The sequence below is a fragment of the Amblyomma mixtum genome, chromosome 5 (genome assembly GCF_055824585.1).
Source record: "Amblyomma mixtum isolate Tamu chromosome 5, ASM5582458v1, whole genome shotgun sequence".
In the NCBI taxonomy this organism is placed as follows: domain Eukaryota; kingdom Metazoa; phylum Arthropoda; class Arachnida; order Ixodida; family Ixodidae; genus Amblyomma; species Amblyomma mixtum.
The window spans coordinates 43,940,247-43,959,483 of NC_143016.1; the positions used below are offsets into that span (position 1 = coordinate 43,940,247).

Sequence of the window (19,237 nt, forward strand, 5' to 3'; positions counted from 1 at the left end):
AGGTGATGGTAACTGACAGGACTCGCCTGTTTTCGCGGCCTACGCGTCACCGAGCTCTGCAGATGTTCCCTACGTAATATTGCTGGATAAAATGTTAGCGCGAAAGTCCTAGTTGCGAAGCATGTGTGCGAAAAGCATACCTGCAGTGGTTACGACTTCTGCAGTGAGAACGTGGCCTGTTCTCACAGCCGGTTTTTCCCTTGCTCCGTCGTTTCCGTCGCGCCCGCAGCTGACGGAGGGGCCGGTTTTTGAACCCCCCCCCCCCCCCCCCCACACACACACACACACAAATCGGGCGGCCGGTGTCGCTGGGTCCTGCTCTACGTTTCAGTCGAGCGGCGGCGACGGAGCCCCGCCCCACGGAGAACACGCCAGTCACAGCGCGAGCTCGCTTCACGTGACCATGGCCGGGCTAAAGGGGTGACGCGCGCGCAGAAAGAGCGCATAAGCCCGGCCATGACGTGCCCCACCGCTTGCTTGCTGTGACCAAGAGATGGCGCTGGCGAGCGTCACTGCTTCGGCAGCGATGCGCGGGTGCGTGGGTGCGCGGGCACTGAGAAAGCAGCGAGGAGGAGGGTGCAGCGAGCGCTGCTATGGTTTGCCGGTGTCCGGCGCCTCTTCACTCCGTTCCGTTGCGTCCGCGGTTTCTGCCTCCGTCGCCGCCGCGCCGTAGAGGAGACCGGCTGTGAGAATCAGGCCTAAGCCAGCACAATTTGTGCTGTTCATTCTTTCATCGGATTCACTTTCAGGTATTTTTCCGAACTGTTCCAGTGCACGTTAACCACAGCTGGTCTATCGATAGCAACACTATCGATAGTAGCACTATCGTTAGTAGTTTAAAAAAACTATCGATATTATCGATAGTGAATTTTCCGATAGTTTTGCATCACTACTCCGTAAACACTCGGCTTGCGAACGCTGGCCGCGTGACGTCACGTCCCTCCTTAGTTTTTTTTTTCCTCCATAGCACACACTAATCTAGTGCGCGCCATCCTGATTGGACGAGAGTTCTACCTTTCGTAGTGTTTAGTGCTGCAAACATCTTGTGAGATTCACACTTATTCGCCAAGGAGTAACGTGGCCAGCCTTGGCACGGCGGAATGTGACGCCTGTTGCCAGTGTCCTCCTTCCAGTGAATCAGTTTCACTTGAACTTGAAAGGCTCCCGCAGGGGCTTATTATTTTTATTTCCTTTTGGTTGCCCAACCTACCGAATGTATTTGCTCCCGACTCCCCCTCTCATATTCGTATGCCGCCCTGTACCGAAGAGGGAGAGAAAACCGAGAGAAACGTAAAGAGAAACTAGCCAGGCGTAGCGGAAGGAAATCGGGGCTGTCTTGCTAGCAACCGCGAAAAACAAAAGCAGATTTGCGCAACACGGTGCTGCAGGTTCATTCTTCTAGAAAGCGCAGGGAGGGTGCTGGAGGAGCGAGGGACCAAGTAAAGAGGGCTGCGGTGCTTGGATCGGAAAGAATTTCGCTACGTCCCGTCCGTCTTCCTCCTCGCTGCATCCCGTCTTCTGCGTTGTGTCACGCATACGCTTATACCTTCCCCGTGAATGTTCCTTTCGTGAGTCAGGCCAGTTTTTGCTCTTTCTGCTTTTTTATTCGCTTCCTCCAGCGGCGGGGAGCCTGTGGGCCACGCGCGATCTCTGTTTACTTGGTGGAAGGAGGGCAGGATGCTCACTCCATGCACCGAAGTCGATTTTGCGATGCTTGGCCGCGGGACGAGTGGTATGGCGGTGCCGCCGCGCTGCGCCAGCAGCGGCGGCGGCTGTGTCTCGATATTCGGGGAGTGCCTTTATCTCGTTTGTTTCCTTCGATTCACTTGCCATCTTCCCGCGCCCGCTCCTCTTCCTGTTCGCGCGTGTGCTGGGGCCCGCAGTTCTGCGCCGTTTCTTTTCTCCCGCGCGCGTTTCCTCTCCTTGGGTGGGGGCTCTGGATGTCTGATGAATGAGCAGGTTCCGCTTGTTCGTCCGGCCTGTCTGTTCGTTTTCGACATCGATCGTGCACTTCTTTTTGCGGCAGCTCGAGACGTTCTGTGAGAGAAAGAAAAAAAAAAGTAAAACGACTGCTGTGCTTTTTTCACGTGTACTGTGTGGTGGGAAGCAGAAAAATCTAACTGGTAAGCTTGCATGCATGTTTTCATGCAGTGTGTTTTTGTGGTGCTGTGTTCTATTCCGCAGCTGTATGTATAGCACGAATTGAGGCGATCATCTTTTCTTGGGAACGAGCCAGTTCGGCTTTTCCGTCATGCTTAGAAGCCATGCTCGTCGGTTCGTGGGTTGTCAGCGAGCTTGATCACAAGGAACTTCAGGCGCACTCTGTACCAGTGTTGCCAACCTGCAGAGCCGCTTCTCCCTCAATTTGCTACCAAAAATTCCCTAGATTTCCCTAGATACGAAAACTAGTATTCAGTTGTATATTGTAAAGTTGTATATTTATGCATAGTTCAGTAGCAAGTTTTATCATGCAGCTACCCTATTGCCAGACGTTGGTAAGCAAATTAGCTGTAAATTTGAAATGAAGAATGTAAATTGAAGAACTTCTACAGGAAGCTACAAGATAAACCATAGCGCTCTTTGGAAATTACAAATTTAAGGCTCTATATCGTATGTCTTTTTTTTTTCACTGTACGCAAGATATTAGTTAGCATGCATCGGCATGTGGAATTAACTGAATTTTTCCCCTCATGTTGTGTCGATTTAGACTTCAGCCGAAGGATACCATGTACAAAATGCCTAGAGGTCGCTTGAGGAGTGTACGGAAACTGCAATATAAAAGCTGCTTGTTCATTTGCTACGACGGCTCTAGAGGGTGGCTGACGTAACAGTTTGAGTCAGTTAAAACAATGAAGCAGTGATTGGCTTTTCTATGCCTCTTGTGACCTCAACCCACTTTGTTCGTCGTGGTGGAACTGGAAATTATGGTTTATGATTTTGGAGGGTCTAACGTCCCAAAGCGACCCAGGATATGAGGGATGAAATAGTGGAGGGCTCTGGAAATTTCGACCACCTGGGGTTCTTTAACGTGCACTCACAGTACACGGGCCTCTACAATTTCGCCTCCATCGAAATTCGACCGCCGAGGCCGGGATCGAAGCCTCGTCTTTCGGGTCAGCAGCCGAGCGCCATAACCACTGCGCCACCGCTGCGGGTGAACTGGGAATTGTTCCCCTAGTTAGACTAGCTCAGATTTCAAACACGGCGCTCCTTTATAAAAAAAATTGCGCCCTTGATCTTTCCTAATTATCAAGACAAACATGTAGATATGCTTACTAAATAGGAATTTCACGTAGTGCAGTGAGCTCCAAATACAGCATGAGGAAGGGGCGCGCGTGTTGAGGGAAGACGGTGGCGCGCCAGATCACATCAGCGGGTGCCACTTGCCACGTCAGGGACCATACACGTCCGACAACGTCCGTGTAAAGGCTGGTTCACATGCAATCAAGCGACTGAAAACTGAGCCACGATGGCTCTAAACAGCTTTTGTGATGCAGCAACAAAGCATTTTCACCTGCATGTGAAACAGGCTTTACTCGAGCGCGCGGCGTTGTGCGGGCCTCCGTCAGTTGTAGAGAAAAAACAACGGAAAGCTTGTACTGTCTTCACAATTTGAGAGGGAAAAAATAATTCTGTGAGGAAATGAAATTGCCCTAGATTATACAAAAAACCCCTTTTCCCCTAAACGACCTCCAAATTCCCTAGATCTAGGGGGAAATCCCTAGGATTGGCAGCACTGCTCTGTACCAGCTTGCTTGCGAGGGAGTCTCTTAAATATAAAACGCTCATATGAGGTATTAGTGCATTGTCTTTGAAATGCGTCAAATCTGTGCACTTTTCACTGAGAACAGAGATCCCTCTGGGAGCAAAGCTGCACTACGTCAAGTATCCATAGCGGCTCTCTTTATGCTTTTCAGCACTGCAAGTGATGGAAGTTTTGCAACAGCCAAGTTGAACCGCTGCGCCTCGTGAATTGTTTAGAGCAAATGACACCTCTCAGAGTGTGATGAAGCAAGATAATTTGTGTTGTTTCGCGCTTCTTCTGAGCCGTGCTTTAATGTTAGCATACATAACAAATGCCCGGGACTATACAGGTATTTTTCGATTGCTTCCTAGGTGGCCGATACAGCGAGATATTTTAAAGCACGAGCCATTGACCGCGTCTTTTATCACAATGCTCGGGTTACGCATGGGTTTAGCATAGCTAGTCGGATACAACTCTAGAACGAAGCAAGATGCCCCTCAAAGGAGGCTCTCATGACGTCACGGTAAATCCGAATAAGCCCTTTCATCTGCTTTTAGGTCCAAAGGGATCCATCAAAGAGGAGAATCACTCGACGCCCTTTGCTACTTCATTCTTATATCTTGCTTGTATTGTCGCGAAGCCAGTGCGCGATTTGCGTTAACTATTTTACGACCACCTCGAGGATCGATCAAGGCAGCCTTGGCTATTTGAAGGTCCCCTTGCAACGTTTTGTCTGGCGGCGCTGTTGTCAGCTGAATTAACTTCCTCTTCTTCTACTGCAGCCCTCGTCTATATCCTCGTAAGGTATCCCATCTCACGATTTGCGCGCATAATACCATTAAAATAAAACATAGCTGAAACCTCTTTAGCCGAGCCTGAAATGAACATTCAGCCAAATAATGGTCGTGCCGCTAGCTCAGCATTTGCTTTTTTCCTTTGCTGTGTGCGCAGAACCGCGGCAAGTCACTGGACATGAACGTGCAGAACGTGTGGAAGAAGAACATCACAGGGCGCGGTGTGGTCGTCACCATCTTGGACGACGGCTTGGAGAAGGATCATCCGGACCTTGTCGAGAACTACGTGAGTGGACGGTGCCGTACTTCTGGCCGGCTCAGGCGACACCTTAGGTCTCCTCGATTTGGCTGCACTTTCTGCACCAGTTCAGGAGGTGCAGCACTCTTGAACTCGATTTTACAGTGCAGCATCTAGCGCCACCTGCACTTCGGCACTCAATTTGAGGTAGTGCTGCACGAGTTTTCCTGCACTAGCCTCGCGGCAAGTTCTCTTCTCGTGCAAGTAGTGCGAGGTGCTTGGCGCACTTCGCAGCAGACGCCTCCATGGCCTTGCTTGTTTTAGTGAGCGGCATTGAGACCATGGTTGAGATGGCCACATATCCGTGATAGACGTGGCATCTGCGCCATGGCCTCACCAAACAGCCGAAATTACAGTGCGCATATGTGTGTGCGTGTCTGTGTACGCGCTTAAGCGATTAGCAGGCTCACTGTGTACAAGTTCTCACCTCTCTGTCCAACCTCACACTTGCTTTGCACCATTTCTCTTTTGCGTGCAAATATTGTTATTACACATAGCACGATGGAGCGTTTGCGTAAGAGGCAGCTGGAGAGATGTTTTTATTAAGTGGGTGATCGCACCGTTTGTGATGACTCGCTACAAGGCCGCCATCAGCCCATGCCTTTGTCTGCCAGCCAGTCTCTGATAGTCGATCTCTGATAGTTCCAAAATTTTCATGCCATTAAATTACCTGCTCCTGCATAAATTCAGGGCACACAATGATCTGAATTTAATATTATGGTCAGAATGCTTATTTCTTGAAGGAAAAAAATTGGTACAGTTGGAGAATAATAGCTGTAGATTACACAAATGTCATTTTTTGAAAATCGATTTTTTGGTCATTTTTTTGGTCTCGAAGACCAGTGTACCCCGTTGAAGTATAAAGTCTTTTGATGTGACCGAGAGCAGGCGAGTAGGCTTTGTGTAGGTGTTGCTGTTGTCATCGTGACCTTTGTTGCAACCCGCGAAATCAAGGTTAAAATCAAATATGGAGGTGTTGCAGTCACTGTCCTTCATTTTAAAGCAATTATATTATGTTCTATATATCTTAGCCGCACCTAACAGTTACACTTTGTAGCTTAGACACTTCAAGAACAGCTACCAAAACAACACAGTGCAGTCCAGGGGGCCGGTGACCGACATTTCACTCTGCTGTCCATGAAGTGAAGGTTAAGCCTTGCACGCTATCTCGCTGTGAAAACAGAGCTGCTGTCCTCTGACTTCGCATTCGGCATCGCTGCGTGACAAATCTGAGTGTCGGCTTCCAAGTGTTACGGGCCGAGTGAAATGTCAGATCTGCAGCGATGCCCCCCTAGCGACCGCGCTCCCCTTCCCTGCGTGAGCTGTCAGTCCCCTTTTGATGACAGCAAAAGCGAATAGATGTGGTACCTCTCTTGGCATGTGCATGTGATATGCGTTCGCTCTCTGAGGGCTTTTTTACCCGCAGGACCCCCAGGCCAGCTGGGACATGAACAACCACGACCCTGATCCTCAGCCGAGATACGACCTGGTCGACTCGAACCGGTGAGTGCATGACTCCTCCATCCCCTTCTCCCATCGGTGCGCAGAGCTCATCTTCTTCCCTGGGTGGCTCGCTTCTTTTCCTCGCGACTCATGCCACATTTGCACCTGTCTTCGCCAGTGGTTGCGTCATGCGATAACTGGCCGTTCTTTTTTCGTTTCCTTTGCTAACCTGGATCGCGTCCTCCTGCTCTGCTGGCCGTATTTGTCGCGGCTCTGTCTCGTGCTTCCCCGTGAGCTATATGTCTGCCGGGTTTTGAGGGAGGGAGGGAAATCTGTCGATTAATGAATCTATACTGACTAAAGCGATCCGTGGACAAAGAACAAGTAATCGTCTTGAGGGTGTCGGTGATTTGTCGGTGTTCAGGACATTGAATATCGTGTTGAAGATGAAATTTTGCTCTCGCGTGCACATTGACTGCTAAGAGTTCGGTGTGTATTTGAATGCAAGCGACAGAGGCAGTGGGGCTACTCAGGGGTGAAAACATGATAGAAGCAAACAGTCACCGAAAGCAAGGAGCATAGGGGATGCCATTTTTTTTGTAGTTTTCATCAATGGAAGATTAATAAAAGCAGAAGAAAAACAACCACATGCTGCTGGTGGGATCGAAACCCATGACCTCCAAATTTCGTACCCAGTGCTCTGCCAACTGAGCTGTGGTGACGACTGTCCAATCTTCTGCTTTCAGGGGTATTTATGTGTTGTGAAACCGAGCCTTAAGATTGTTCACCAGTTTTACCCTTGTCCATTGTGGCGGACGTAGTACATCCTGTATTACCAGTGCCACGTGGGAACGTGGTCGAATGGTGAGTGTAGAAGCTGTGTGAGAACCCTCTTATGCTACCTGTGGCATCAAGACTGCCAGATTCAAGGCCCTTGATAAACTATTCAGCAGAAAAGGGGACGGAAAGAGGTGCTGGTTATGACATACACCTCACGAGTGAAAGGATAATTATTTATTTATTTATTTATTTATTTTATTATAAGTACTTGCAAAGCCCATGAGGAATTATTGTAGGGGGATTAACGACATATAATATTGCCTCGTTGTCACGATATTGTGGGCCGCTAGATGTTTGGTTGGCGCCGAAATTATAATTATTCGGGCTAACCTGCCCACCACAGCACTCTCCGTAAGTTTGGAGGGGGAGGAGCGACAAACTTCTCCACCCCGCGTGCGGAAGATGAGGTTCGACTGCTGACCGGCGATAGGGACCACGCCTGATTAGCCGTTGACCGGAGGCATGAGGCATAGGCAAGTTACTTATCAAACATCCAAGGGCGTCCGCAGAACTTTTTCCAGGGGGGTGCACCCGATGTCTGGAGATGGGGGAGGCGGTAGGTTTGTAGTTGTTTTCTACTAGGGCATAAATAATGTCCATAATTCCAAGGGGGGGCAACCGCCCCCCCTTGCCCCCCCTTCCGGACGCCCATGCAAACATCTTTATACTTGGGCAAAGAACCACAACAAAAAGTTACAAAACAAGGCCCAACAAAATAGCAGCAGCGCACAGGCGCGATGCCGATAAACACAGAATCAGAACACAAACAACTATTGGCAGGAAGAGGAAAACAACAGGGCAAGAACTATACAACACGTTACAACAACAAAGCAATATTGTATACAAAAGTTTAAGAACGAGAAAGAGCGACAGAACAAAGGAAAAGAGTAATGCGAGTGGGGAGAAACGGTGGGTTAGCTGCGGGGTGGCAAGGTCCGGTTGCACGGAGCATCGGGCTGCGGAAGCGCGCGGGGCTGATGGGGGGGTTGCGGATATGGGCGAACTTGGGCCACGCGTCTTTGGGGCCGCCATTGCCGCGCTCTATGCATCAGACACCCGCCTTAGCTCGCTTGCCGACCACTTCCCTGGCTGACCTCACACACGTCTGCACGCACCGAAATCTCCAAGCCAACTGCCCGGCTCGCGGTTTTCCCGCTGTCGCGTTCTCGTGGCAAAAAAATGAAACAAACAAAAGCTCAAGGTAGAGCGCGAATGATTTGCAGATGTTGAAAGGGGGAAAAACACGAAGAAACAGAGAAGGAACGCGAGGGAAAGCTACGTTCCTAACGAGAAGCAAGGCTAACTTCCGAAGGTCGGGATGGGTGCTGGGGCATTCAACCAACACTTTCTCCTTCCCGTCGCTTGCCATCGATAATCCTGGGGAGGGGGCGGAGTAGCCTTGACCCTCCAGCGTCGCAAGCGGTCAACTGCCCCCGCGAGGGGTGCAAAATCGTTGCCGCCGCATTGCGACATGCCTGCGAACCACCGGCGCCGTGGCCACCTCGCCCACAAAAAAAAAAGAAACGTAAGGCATGCACGAGCTTTGTGACACACGTATCATTGTAGTGTCTATTCGTTCGCACGCAAGGCCGCAGGAAAGGGTTATCATTTTTGTTCGTGACGCCAGAAGCGACCGGTCTAATCTCAATTGATCACAGCCATGAAGAGCTGTATCTACGTCTTTCCAGATTACTGTAATGATCTTGTCCTGTTATCTCGAAATTTCCTCGCTGGCTTTATATTGAGCGATGCTGCGAGCGGCGGGCATTCGTAGTTCGACGACTGATGAGCACGTTTGTTGCTTGCGCCGCTGCCGAGTGATTCAGTTCTTTTGCGGGCGCAAGTCAGCCCAAATAAAGAGCTTCGTTTGAAGTATTGTTGCTGTCTTCCTGACTGCTGGACTGCCGTCACTACAACATGACAATATCACACACAAAGAAGATTTTGGGAACACGTCAGCTAGGTAGCACAACATAAGAAAAGAAGAAATCAATTGACAACTGGTTAGTAACAAAGATAACATAACATCAGGTGCGTCAGATTATCAGTTGATTAACTGTTTGAAAATTGGGTGTGCAAACCACATCATTCAGAAGATTATTCCAGTCAAGAAATATGTTAGGGAAAAATGATTACTTGGATGCATTAATACCGCTTTGATAATTCTTAATCTTTTTTATATGTAATGTGGTCGCTTTAAATAAGCGCTTCTTTAAATACCAGTGCAATCATTGTAAATACTACTGTGTAAGAACTTCCGCCTGCAGATTTTTCTATGGATGCATAGTCTTCCACCCAATACTGTCGCAAATTTCGGAGCTTTTCATACAGAAGTTATAATTCTCTGTCACAAACCTTGTGGCGCATTTCTGTATCCTTTCCAACTTGTCTGTGAGAGTGCCGGTGAAAGGGTCCCATGCTACACAAGCATATTCCAACAGCTGCTACCAAGATTGTTTGCAGAGTTTGTACGTACTTTGCACCCTAATTTGGGAGTAGTGGCATACGGTAGATACTGTCGGTCAATTTTGTCCACGCCGCATTCCTTGGAACTTTCCTGACCTTTCAGGAAACGCCAATTAATTATTTCAAGGCTGTATCCTTAGAGCCAGCAGAGCCTGGGAAGGAGGTTCAGTGCTGTAAAAATCTATTTCTCAGCTACATACAGCCAGCTGTGCTGCTATCTAATGAGCATGGTGACATTCATATAGTCTCTCTTCTCTTCGTGAGCTCCCAAAAATTGGGAGTCAGTGCGAACACGTTTTGTGGTGCACAGTGCATTCCAACCAGCGATAAATTATTGCCATACACATGAGCACGCACTTCAGCTAGCGTAAAGGAGGTGCTAATTTGTTTCGGAAACATCATAATTTTCTCCGTGCTGGACATTTCCCGGCAGACAGTCAAAGGCTCGGCAAATGATGTTTATGTCTTGTTTTGGAACCTAAATTATCATATCCTAGTGCTTTATAAGAGATTGGCAACACAATTAATTCACACTGCAGGTCTCGGGAGGATATAGTGAGTTGGCTGTGCCGTAGCCTAAATCCGGCAACTTGTTTCGAGGTTAGGAGCAGGGATTCATCTAAGCCTTTTGCCGAGAAATGTTTAATATTCATCCTCTGTTCTAAAGGAACGTGAGTAGAAGCGCAGTTTCCTGTGTGTGGCGAACGCTGACAGTTCTTCGCTTTCTTTCTTTCTCTCCCCCAGGCATGGCACACGCTGCGCGGGTGAAGTGGCGGCCGTAAAGAACAATTCAATCTGCGCAGTTGGAGTGGCTTTCGGTGCAGGCATTGGAGGTACGTATAAGCATTGATTTTGCCTACTTCTTGAAATATCGCTCTTTTTTTTTTTTCCCCTTGTGTAACATGAACTGTGTCGCGACAGCATTTTCTCTTGACTTTTCTGAAAATGCTTTGCCTTTGCTTTTCAATAGGGGTATGCAAGTATGCAAGAGTTTCGAGCAGCGAATCGAATCTCCTTCTGTTCGATTGACTGAATAATGAAAACTATTAAATTAAATGTTCTCAAGTCTTCAAACAGTTTTCGAATACTAGCTGATGTGAAGAAACGCATTGGCTAGCCTTGACGACTTTTTCGAGAACAGCACGCTCCGACGCTGGTTGCACAGCATGCTGCTGTGATCAGTCTACACGAAAGACAAAGCCCCTCAATCAACCAAAAGCAGAGACCACTCCCCTACCGAGCTCCGGTATGGTTGATCCTCCCATGGGTCAAAACGTGCTAACACGCTTCTTCATCTTGGCATGGGCTGCTAATAGCAAAACCGCGCGGCCAGACAGAACCATGCCTAAGAGTGCTCATCACATCGGTTCAGGTGTCACAGACTCCTTTCGTAGTGCCGAACTGGGAGCGAGCAAAGAGCACGGGACGTAGGCATGACTAGCGCTGTTAATGCTCACACGGTTTCGGCCGTGTGCGGCCCCAAGATCTCTTGCGCGACAGTGGCGACGACAATGGAGTTTTCTAAATTCTAAAAGCTGGCACAGCTATTACTTACAGCAGGCTACAAGCCTCTCAATAAATAAGGATCCTTGCAGAGTTCAAAAGTTTAATATTAACCACTCTGCTGTTAGCGTAGTGCTATGCCGAAAAAGCGCTTTTTAATGTTTTTAAAAATTGTTGACAGTTTTATGTGAAACGCTGTGTATTTGACATCACCGGTTGGCCCCTGCGTGCTCTTTCACTGCTGCTCACGTTCCTCTGCGCAGGCGTGCGCATGCTTGACGGAGACGTAACTGACGTGGTGGAGGCGCGGTCGCTGGCGCTCAACAACCAGCACATCGACGTGTACAGCGCCTCGTGGGGACCCGATGATGACGGCAAGACTGTGGACGGGCCTGGCGAGCTGGCCACGAGGGCCTTCCGCGAGGGCATTGAGCGTGGCCGCGGCGGCCTCGGTTCCATCTTCGTGTGGGCATCGGGCAACGGCGGCCGTGAGCGCGACAACTGCAACTGCGACGGGTACACCAACGCCATCTGGACGCTGTCCATCAGCAGCGCCACCGAGAACGGTTTGGTGCCGTGGTACAGCGAGGCTTGCTCGTCCACCTTGGCCACTACGTACAGCTCGGGATCAACTGGCGAGAGACAGATTGTGCGTTCCCCCTTCTCCTCCTCTCCCTTCCCTGGAACAATCGGACAAGTAGTAGCCTTAACCTTGCTTACTACTGCATGCAGCAGACTCACTCAAATCCAAAAATGTTCGATATCGATACCTACTATTCCAGCTTTCATCCCAATGCATGTGTGTCTGGCCATTATGATATTTCATATTTGTCGCATGGCCCTTTGAAATGAATGCTTGTTTGTTTGAATGGTCATTACTAGACCTGTGTGAATATTGGCCACCATAGACTTCTGTAACTGTTCAAGAGATCCCCTACCAATATCGCTTCAGAGGCTCGCGCACCCGGGCCCGTGGGAGACATTGCTGCTCAGCTCCGACCTGAAAAAACAAGTACAGGTCGTGACAAGAGCCCGAGAGGTCACCGTCAGTCTTTACTGACGGCCACCTAGCAAGCTCAACTAATCCACTTGTTACTCAAGCCGATAATAGAAGTTTTTAAATCGAATCCAAAATCTTCAACGTGGTGGTTGGCAGAGGTGGCGACTCCAGCGTCCAGCTAGAGCCCCTCTCTGCGCATCCGTATTTGGAAGGTGTAAGGCAGCCACTGCCTGGTGTATCAAGTGCACCAACCATGTTTGTGATGCTGTGCCCTCGCAACGCCATTATTTTAAGTGATAATTTAAAAACCTTCGTAGCTGGCACAGCTCAAACCGATGATACTGTGAACTGACACTTGCAAGAAACTGGAAACGAGAATTTTAAGCAGCAACTGGTGCACTTATGCAGTCTCTGGAGGACAGCTCAGAACTGTTACAAGGGCGCTGTATTATGCAATTTACCTGTTATGGCTCATTCCACCTGTTCAGGCAACACTGGGCTGTTGTAGCCATGTACCTTCCAAGCCTGCCGGTACAAGGAAAATGAATGAGATATGTACTTTGAAAGTTTTTACAGTGACTCTACACCTAGTCGCGGTGAATGTCCCAGTGTTGTGTATAGCCCATGTTGGCACCATGCATCTCCTCTTCTTCGGCACATGGCGACCGCTGGTTGCACAGGTTGCCATACATAAAAAGCGGTAAAGAAAGCCGGGCACACTGTCACTTGTGAAGGAAAGCTAAAGGGAATAAAAGTGACTGATGAGGGACGCTCCCCAGAACTCGTGTGCGGCTATCAGTACAGTCGCCGACCGATTTTTCGGACTCTGTGGGACACAGAAAATGGTCCGAATAACTGAACAGTCTGAAAAATCCGTAAGCTTCAAAACCTTTCGCCGAGAAACCGGCTTTAAAAATCGTGAACTTCACCGCTCCCCAAATTCCGCTTGTAAGTGATAATATTAGACTTTATCTGAGCCACGGTCATTTTTCCGACATGTCGGCACCACGTCGCGTCAGGACAGTCGCTCAGTGTCACAATAGCAAACAGTGCGATGCATCCGAAGCTCATGCCACGAATGAATACACGTGTTACATGAAGCAAGAGCAGCCAGTTTCCACGCTCGCGAAGACCGTGAGAGGTAGCCCCAGGAAGACTCGATCGGAAGCAAGTGCCTCCAAATGCATGCCCTCCTCCCCCGCAGTGTGATTGCGCGTGCACTTTGTAGGCAATCTCAATGGCAACGAAGAGCATGCCATTATCTCAAGTGGCAGCCCGTCTGATTAACTCCGTTTAAATCCAAGATGGCACCTTTCGCAGCGCCAGAGCGCCAGTTGGTCGCGACAGTGATGCGTGGTCACGTCTATATGAACCCGAAAAAACGAATTTTTGGTTGAAAAACGATCTCTACGGTATTTAGTCTCAAAAATCAAACTTTTGGACTCACTATAGTCCGAAATATCAGTTGTGAAAATGTACACGTTCCTATGAGGTGCGTGATGGTTCCTTAGCGAGGTCCAAAATATCGCACGTCCGAATTATTGGAGTCTGAAAAATCAGTCAGCTACTGTATTTATTAGCCGTCCTAAATTACGATACGCCTTTTCTGCCATGCACTTCATGCTTGCGTCTTCTCGCGATGATGAGATAGTCTGTAAATTTTTTTTCTCGCTTGTTCGGTCATTTATGTACATGATGATAAAGTAAAGTTATTTATGTGGATAGTTCAGCTACTGTGTGGACCAAATTATGTCTAGTGCTTGAATGGAAGTGCTGATTTTTTAAACTAAGGTGCACCAAACCTCACTGCTATTCAAAATTTAACATTCATATCTCATACTTTCTTTTTTTTTTTTTTACCAGATCACAACAGACTTGCACCACGGTTGCACCTCCACCCATACTGGAACGTCTGCTTCAGCTCCTTTAGCAGCTGGCATTTGTGCACTCGCACTGGAAGCCAAGTAAGTTTCCAGTATTGTCCTTTCCATACCGGCATTCATACGTTGCACATGTGCTGAGCTGTGTGGCCATATCTTCAGGCTTTACTCCTCCTAGTCCTCTGCTTGCTATGCTGCTCAAACATATGTTTTTGTCCCATCACTTTTATTACTCTGCAGTCGGCGGCTAACATGGAGAGACATGCAACACATAGTAGTCCGCACTGCTAAGCCCGCAAACCTGCACACAAGTGACTGGCAGAAAAACGGAGTTGGACGCAATGGTGAGTAGTAAATAGCATCCCAAGTGCTCAGACAGTACTTGCCTTTGCTTTTCTTGGTGTTGATTGCACATTCTGCCAACCCAGCTACAGCTTATCTACAACATATCCCTGCTCAGATGCAGCACAGTGCACTGGATAGGCACTTGACATTGATGTGTGTCAACAGCCTGAGATCTGCCTGGACATGCAGCAGAACAACAAAATGGAGCATATGCAAAGAAGCTAACTGTAATGAACAGCAACATCAAAAGACAGGGTGCTACAAAGCGATTGAAGACATATTAGTAGTTTGCGTTTCATCTTCTTGTAGTGCTGTGTCCCCATGGACTACATTCCATGACTGCTACTCATGACTTATAGTGTGTGTGAGGCCCCTAGTCTTCCATGATTCTGCAAAAAATGCCAGATTTTAGCATTTTTCACGGAATTGTCTGTTAGCAGCCAGATTGTGTTTCTTTTTATGATATTGCACTTGTGCACCTCAGTAGGAATTATATAGCTAGAATGATGGGAGTCTAATTGTATCGTCTGAATGCTCTTGAAAGGCGGGATCTAACAGTAAACAAAGTTCTCCTGATGCCTTGATATGCCTGTTCCCCCATCTGCTCAAGCAAGCTAGTGCATCGAGCACTACGGCTCTGGCAGCAATGCGCTCAGCACACGCTTTTCCGAGAAGGCCCTCCGTCGAAAGCACAAACGTAACGCGAGTTTTTCTTTGAGTCGCCTCCTTCACGTATCACCTTGCGGTATATCTTCAACCAAACTACGAATATAGCTAGAATTTTTTTTTTGCCCTTATTTGAGACACCCGCAGTGAGTGCGGCTACCAGGCTCATATGCTGAGAGAAAAAGCCAACTTCTCGACAAGTATGGGCTATTGAGGCAAGCACTGACGAGAAAGGGTTGCTGCAGTGGAAAGGAGGCAGTACAGACTGTTCAGAAATAACTTATAGACAAGCGTCAGGCCGTGACGTCACGGAGATGCGGCGTCGCTGACGTCAGCAATGACTTTCGTTATTTAGGCAAAAGGCGGTACTGTGCACCTTGGGTATGCCATGCTTGCACATTTTTGAACGCATTTCACAATACTCCAATGAGTTGTGGTGCAGCTGATCGAACTGTAGGGCTGAAGGAAGGCGTCGGCATAAGTTTCCACAAGTTGATCGCTGTTATACCCCTGCCAAACGGGCAAGCGAAGCAACAAGCTACAAGCGAAGCTACTCAACAAAGGAACTCGATCAGATGCAACTCCGCTGCACACCGCCATCTTGTTTGTTGTCAAAATTCTGGGTAGTCTTGGCTGGTCTTGGCTTTTCTTCTATATCTATTTTTTGTTGTTGTTGTTAGAAACTGTTTAAGCTAGTTTGATTTGCGCTGTCACTTCAGACAGTCAATTTTTAAGTTGTTTTTTTTCGTCCACCTCTTCAAAAATTCTGCTCATTTCATGTCGCTATTTTTTTCTACTATGAGTGCACTTTGGCTTCCTGTTTAGCACCACTGTTTAGCTTCCTGTTTAGTGTCACTCGGGAAGCTGAAGCACACTCCCCGTAAGTGTATTTAACTTGTGCACTTGACAGGGGTGTTAGATATAGGGACCCAAGCAATATGTATCGGCCGTGGAGTGGGAAAAGTTTGGCGACGGATAGACTGCGTGGCTAGTATTGCATGTCTGCATCGAAATATGATACTTTGCATCCCTTAATCTGTATGGTTGCTGTTCAGTCGCCGGCAACAGTGCAAGAATCAATGCTTGCAGCTCGTTAGTGTTCTGTCAGGCTCTCGTCGTGAGAAGTTCAGACACGACATTCCGTGTGCATGCAATCGTTAGTTCAACACAGGGGACTGTTTTCAGGTAACAGTCACCTGGACTACGTCTTGGGCATCCCTTTGCACGGAAAAAAAAAGAAACAAACACCCAACAGCTGCTTCCAGTCTCCTTCAGTGTTCATAGCGGGCCACTATGCGCAGCATTTGAAGCAGTACTGTACTCTGGTAGTATGAATGTACAACACGTAGTATTTTCTCCATTTTCACTTTCACAAGCTTCAATAAGTGTGTTTTTCAACACTTGTCCTAGAAAACTATAAAATGTTGCCAAGATCTCGGCAAAATCAGTGTTATTTTCCATATTACCTGAATTTTACAATTGCAGGTCGGTCAACCTGGCGAAAACAGCAAATACCAGACCGAAAGCCACTTATCAAGCAGAATAATATACGCATTTGCATGCAGACTTTAAAGTAAGCAGAATGACCTAAAATATTTAGCTCTGCACAGCAAACGTAAATTTTGTTCAGAGCTCGAGGAAATCTCCTATGTATATGCTTGTGCAGCTTTCCTAAAGTCAGGTGATCAAAAAGAGCATTTCTGCAGACATTGCCAGTGAAGTGAGCCTCAACTAGTTCTTACGACAAGTGTCTAATTCATCGAGCAGAATAAAGCTTTCAAGTTCGCTGTGCACTCAACAAAGTTACAAAGAACGGAAAGAAAACATTTGCATCCCTTATTCAAAGTAACCACATGACTTCAGTGTTCAGTAGTATTCAATGTTTTTCGCAGTGAAGTGGTTAGACGAAAACAGGCATATCGCAAAGGTTCGTCATGTGAAAAAGCTGCTTCGCGTCATGCACCTGGTCGTCCTACTTCTTGCACTTAGCAGCTGTATCGGCCCAGATGTTGAGACTGCAGACGATTAGTTTCCCTGTATGCCTCGTGCTTTCTCGGTTTCATTTACTGAGTCAACATAGTCATCCATTGCTGGAGGAGTGGAGGAGGAAGCCGATGCAGCGCTTCGCGGGGTAGTTGTTCCGTTTGGCGAACAGGTTGAATAAGTGCTGAACTACTCTCCAGTCATCAACAGAAATGTTTCTAACCACAAGCGATGCGCACGCTTTGAAATATTCGTGTGCGCGAGTTGGTTTCAAAGGCAGCATCGCTGGGCGCGGTGGAGGCATGCTGCGTTTTTGCCTACACCCCGCGTCGCTGCCGACTGCAGCACCACCTTTGTTTACAGTCATGACGCTCACCTGTAAGAGACGGCAGTGAGGAGCCAGCACAGAACAGCATAGCACACAACATGAAAGATCGAGGCAGGAGAGCAGTGGCACGGCAGCTGCTGCTGTGCCGTGACAGATGTGGAGAATATGCCTGCAGCAGCTCTTCTGATTGAAAAGCACTCATTTGTTCCTGGAGCATTCAAACACCCTGCAAGCTCCCTTACTGAACTGCTGACTGGCATCAAGACGGTGGTCGAGCAAGGAGCAAAGACAGAAAAAGTTTTTGGAAATCTGTTCTGGTTGATTGTGCATCTGCTTTCAAGCAGGAAACTACAGTCAATAGGTCATAGCCTGCGCTCTGAAGGTTTCACAGTGCAAGTAATGAAGTTCTACTTAGTAGTGTGGATGCATTTTTAATCAAGATTCCTGGCAGAGAGGAGCAATGTGAGTCAGCAGGTCAAGAATACAAGAAAAAAAAGTCTCGCCTGCTGTAATGTAGTGTGCATGCGGGAAAAAGCGCAAAAAGTGCTGTGGATAAAATGTACAAGTTTCTCTGTATTTGTGTCTAGCTGTAGCGCACTGCGTGAAGGATCGCAGAATACTTGTTGGGACCGTAGCGTAGGCCAGGAATGATAGACCAAGAGCTGTGAATTCCAGATAAAGACTAAACTTTATTGTCTCGATTTGTTTGTGTCAGACCTCCTCACTACGCTCCCTCTTCTCTTAAGGGCAGAGAGAAACCAACGACTCTCGAAGCCGAGGAAGTTTGCTGCCTTCGCAGCTTAGGTTGCGAGCGGTGCTGCACAGATTCATTCACGAAGTGAACGCTGTGCATAAAATATCTTATTCCGAAAAACTGCGCCACAGAAATTGTAGGTACTTGCGGCCTAATTTCCGGGCCTGCGTCGTCTTCTTGTGCTTTGGCGTTGGCCAGCAGGAGCCTGTTTCGACTGTAGCGCCCCTTTCGCTAAAATTTGCAGGCCGTTTTAGCCGCATGGAAATGCCGGAGAATTTGGCAGCTGACCTTTGTTTCATTAACGTTGGCTTGGACCTAAGCAAAAAGTTTGCAGTATTGTGTAGATAAATATAGACCGTTCTATCAAGGGCGCCGCCACCTTGGGAAGGCGGCACCATCTAGTGTCTGGGATGATAACAACTGCCATGCATGGTCGCATTTGCGGAACAGGGCGCACGTGGCATAGATCAGCATTTCGGAGCTTCTGCATCCATTTTTTGCGTTCTGAAAGTTCTTCCTGAAAAAAAAAGCATTTCAAGCAGCAGTGAAGCCATTCAGTCAAAAAATGATCAGAATTTTGGCGGACAGGCCCAGATATGCTGCTTCAGGGCTGCCTCGCTTCCACTCAAGTTGACAACCAAGTATTCTTACAAGCGGATGGAGCATTCTGCCATACCTTCATAGTCTTCATATGACTGCACCGAAATAAGTTTTTTTCCGCAAAAAGGCATCCTGTAAACTTTTGCTGCTGATAGTACTTTCTGCTCAGAACCGAACATAAGCATGGATTTTTTTGACCGTCCGTTCTCCACGAAACCAAATGTTTGGTTAGCACACACGAGACAGGGCCAATGGGACGGGACGTTTTCGATTGGTGCTTGCAGTCCGGATATGCAGCCAGTCTTTGTCCGATGGAAAGCACTACAGCTGAAACGGCTTGCACCCTGCAGCTCTTGATGCAACTAATTGCTTCCACATTTGGAAGTTGGTAACTGCAGCCCAGAATAACACAATGGTAGTTGGTCTACCGTGTGTCTCGATTCATGTCTATATCAAACGCAAGATGCTTTGCAGCTATTTCGTCACGCAAAAGACTGCGAAGTACTCATGTATCCTACATCACACCATACCACGCCTTTGCGCCCCCTCCACTTGCGCATAGTAGAGAGGCGGAGTGGTGCCAAGCGTGCAG

The 19,237-nt window shown here is 48.0% G+C and overlaps 1 protein-coding gene across 2 annotated transcripts in view; it reads left to right on the forward strand.

The window, feature by feature from the left end:
• The window catches only part of LOC149341937 (proprotein convertase subtilisin/kexin type 4-like), a 223,629-nt gene that overhangs the window by 183,075 nt on the left and 21,317 nt on the right, over positions 1 to 19,237 (forward strand). For both annotated transcript variants that reach the window (XM_089544222.1, XM_089544223.1), the window contains exons 4-9: positions 4,697 to 4,825; positions 6,264 to 6,340; positions 10,331 to 10,419; positions 11,353 to 11,738; positions 13,953 to 14,053; positions 14,210 to 14,313. In XM_089544222.1, coding sequence (XP_089400348.1) covers positions 4,697 to 4,825; positions 6,264 to 6,340; positions 10,331 to 10,419; positions 11,353 to 11,738; positions 13,953 to 14,053; positions 14,210 to 14,313 — 886 coding nt within the window. The remainder of the gene's footprint in view (positions 1 to 4,696; positions 4,826 to 6,263; positions 6,341 to 10,330; positions 10,420 to 11,352; positions 11,739 to 13,952; positions 14,054 to 14,209; positions 14,314 to 19,237) is intronic.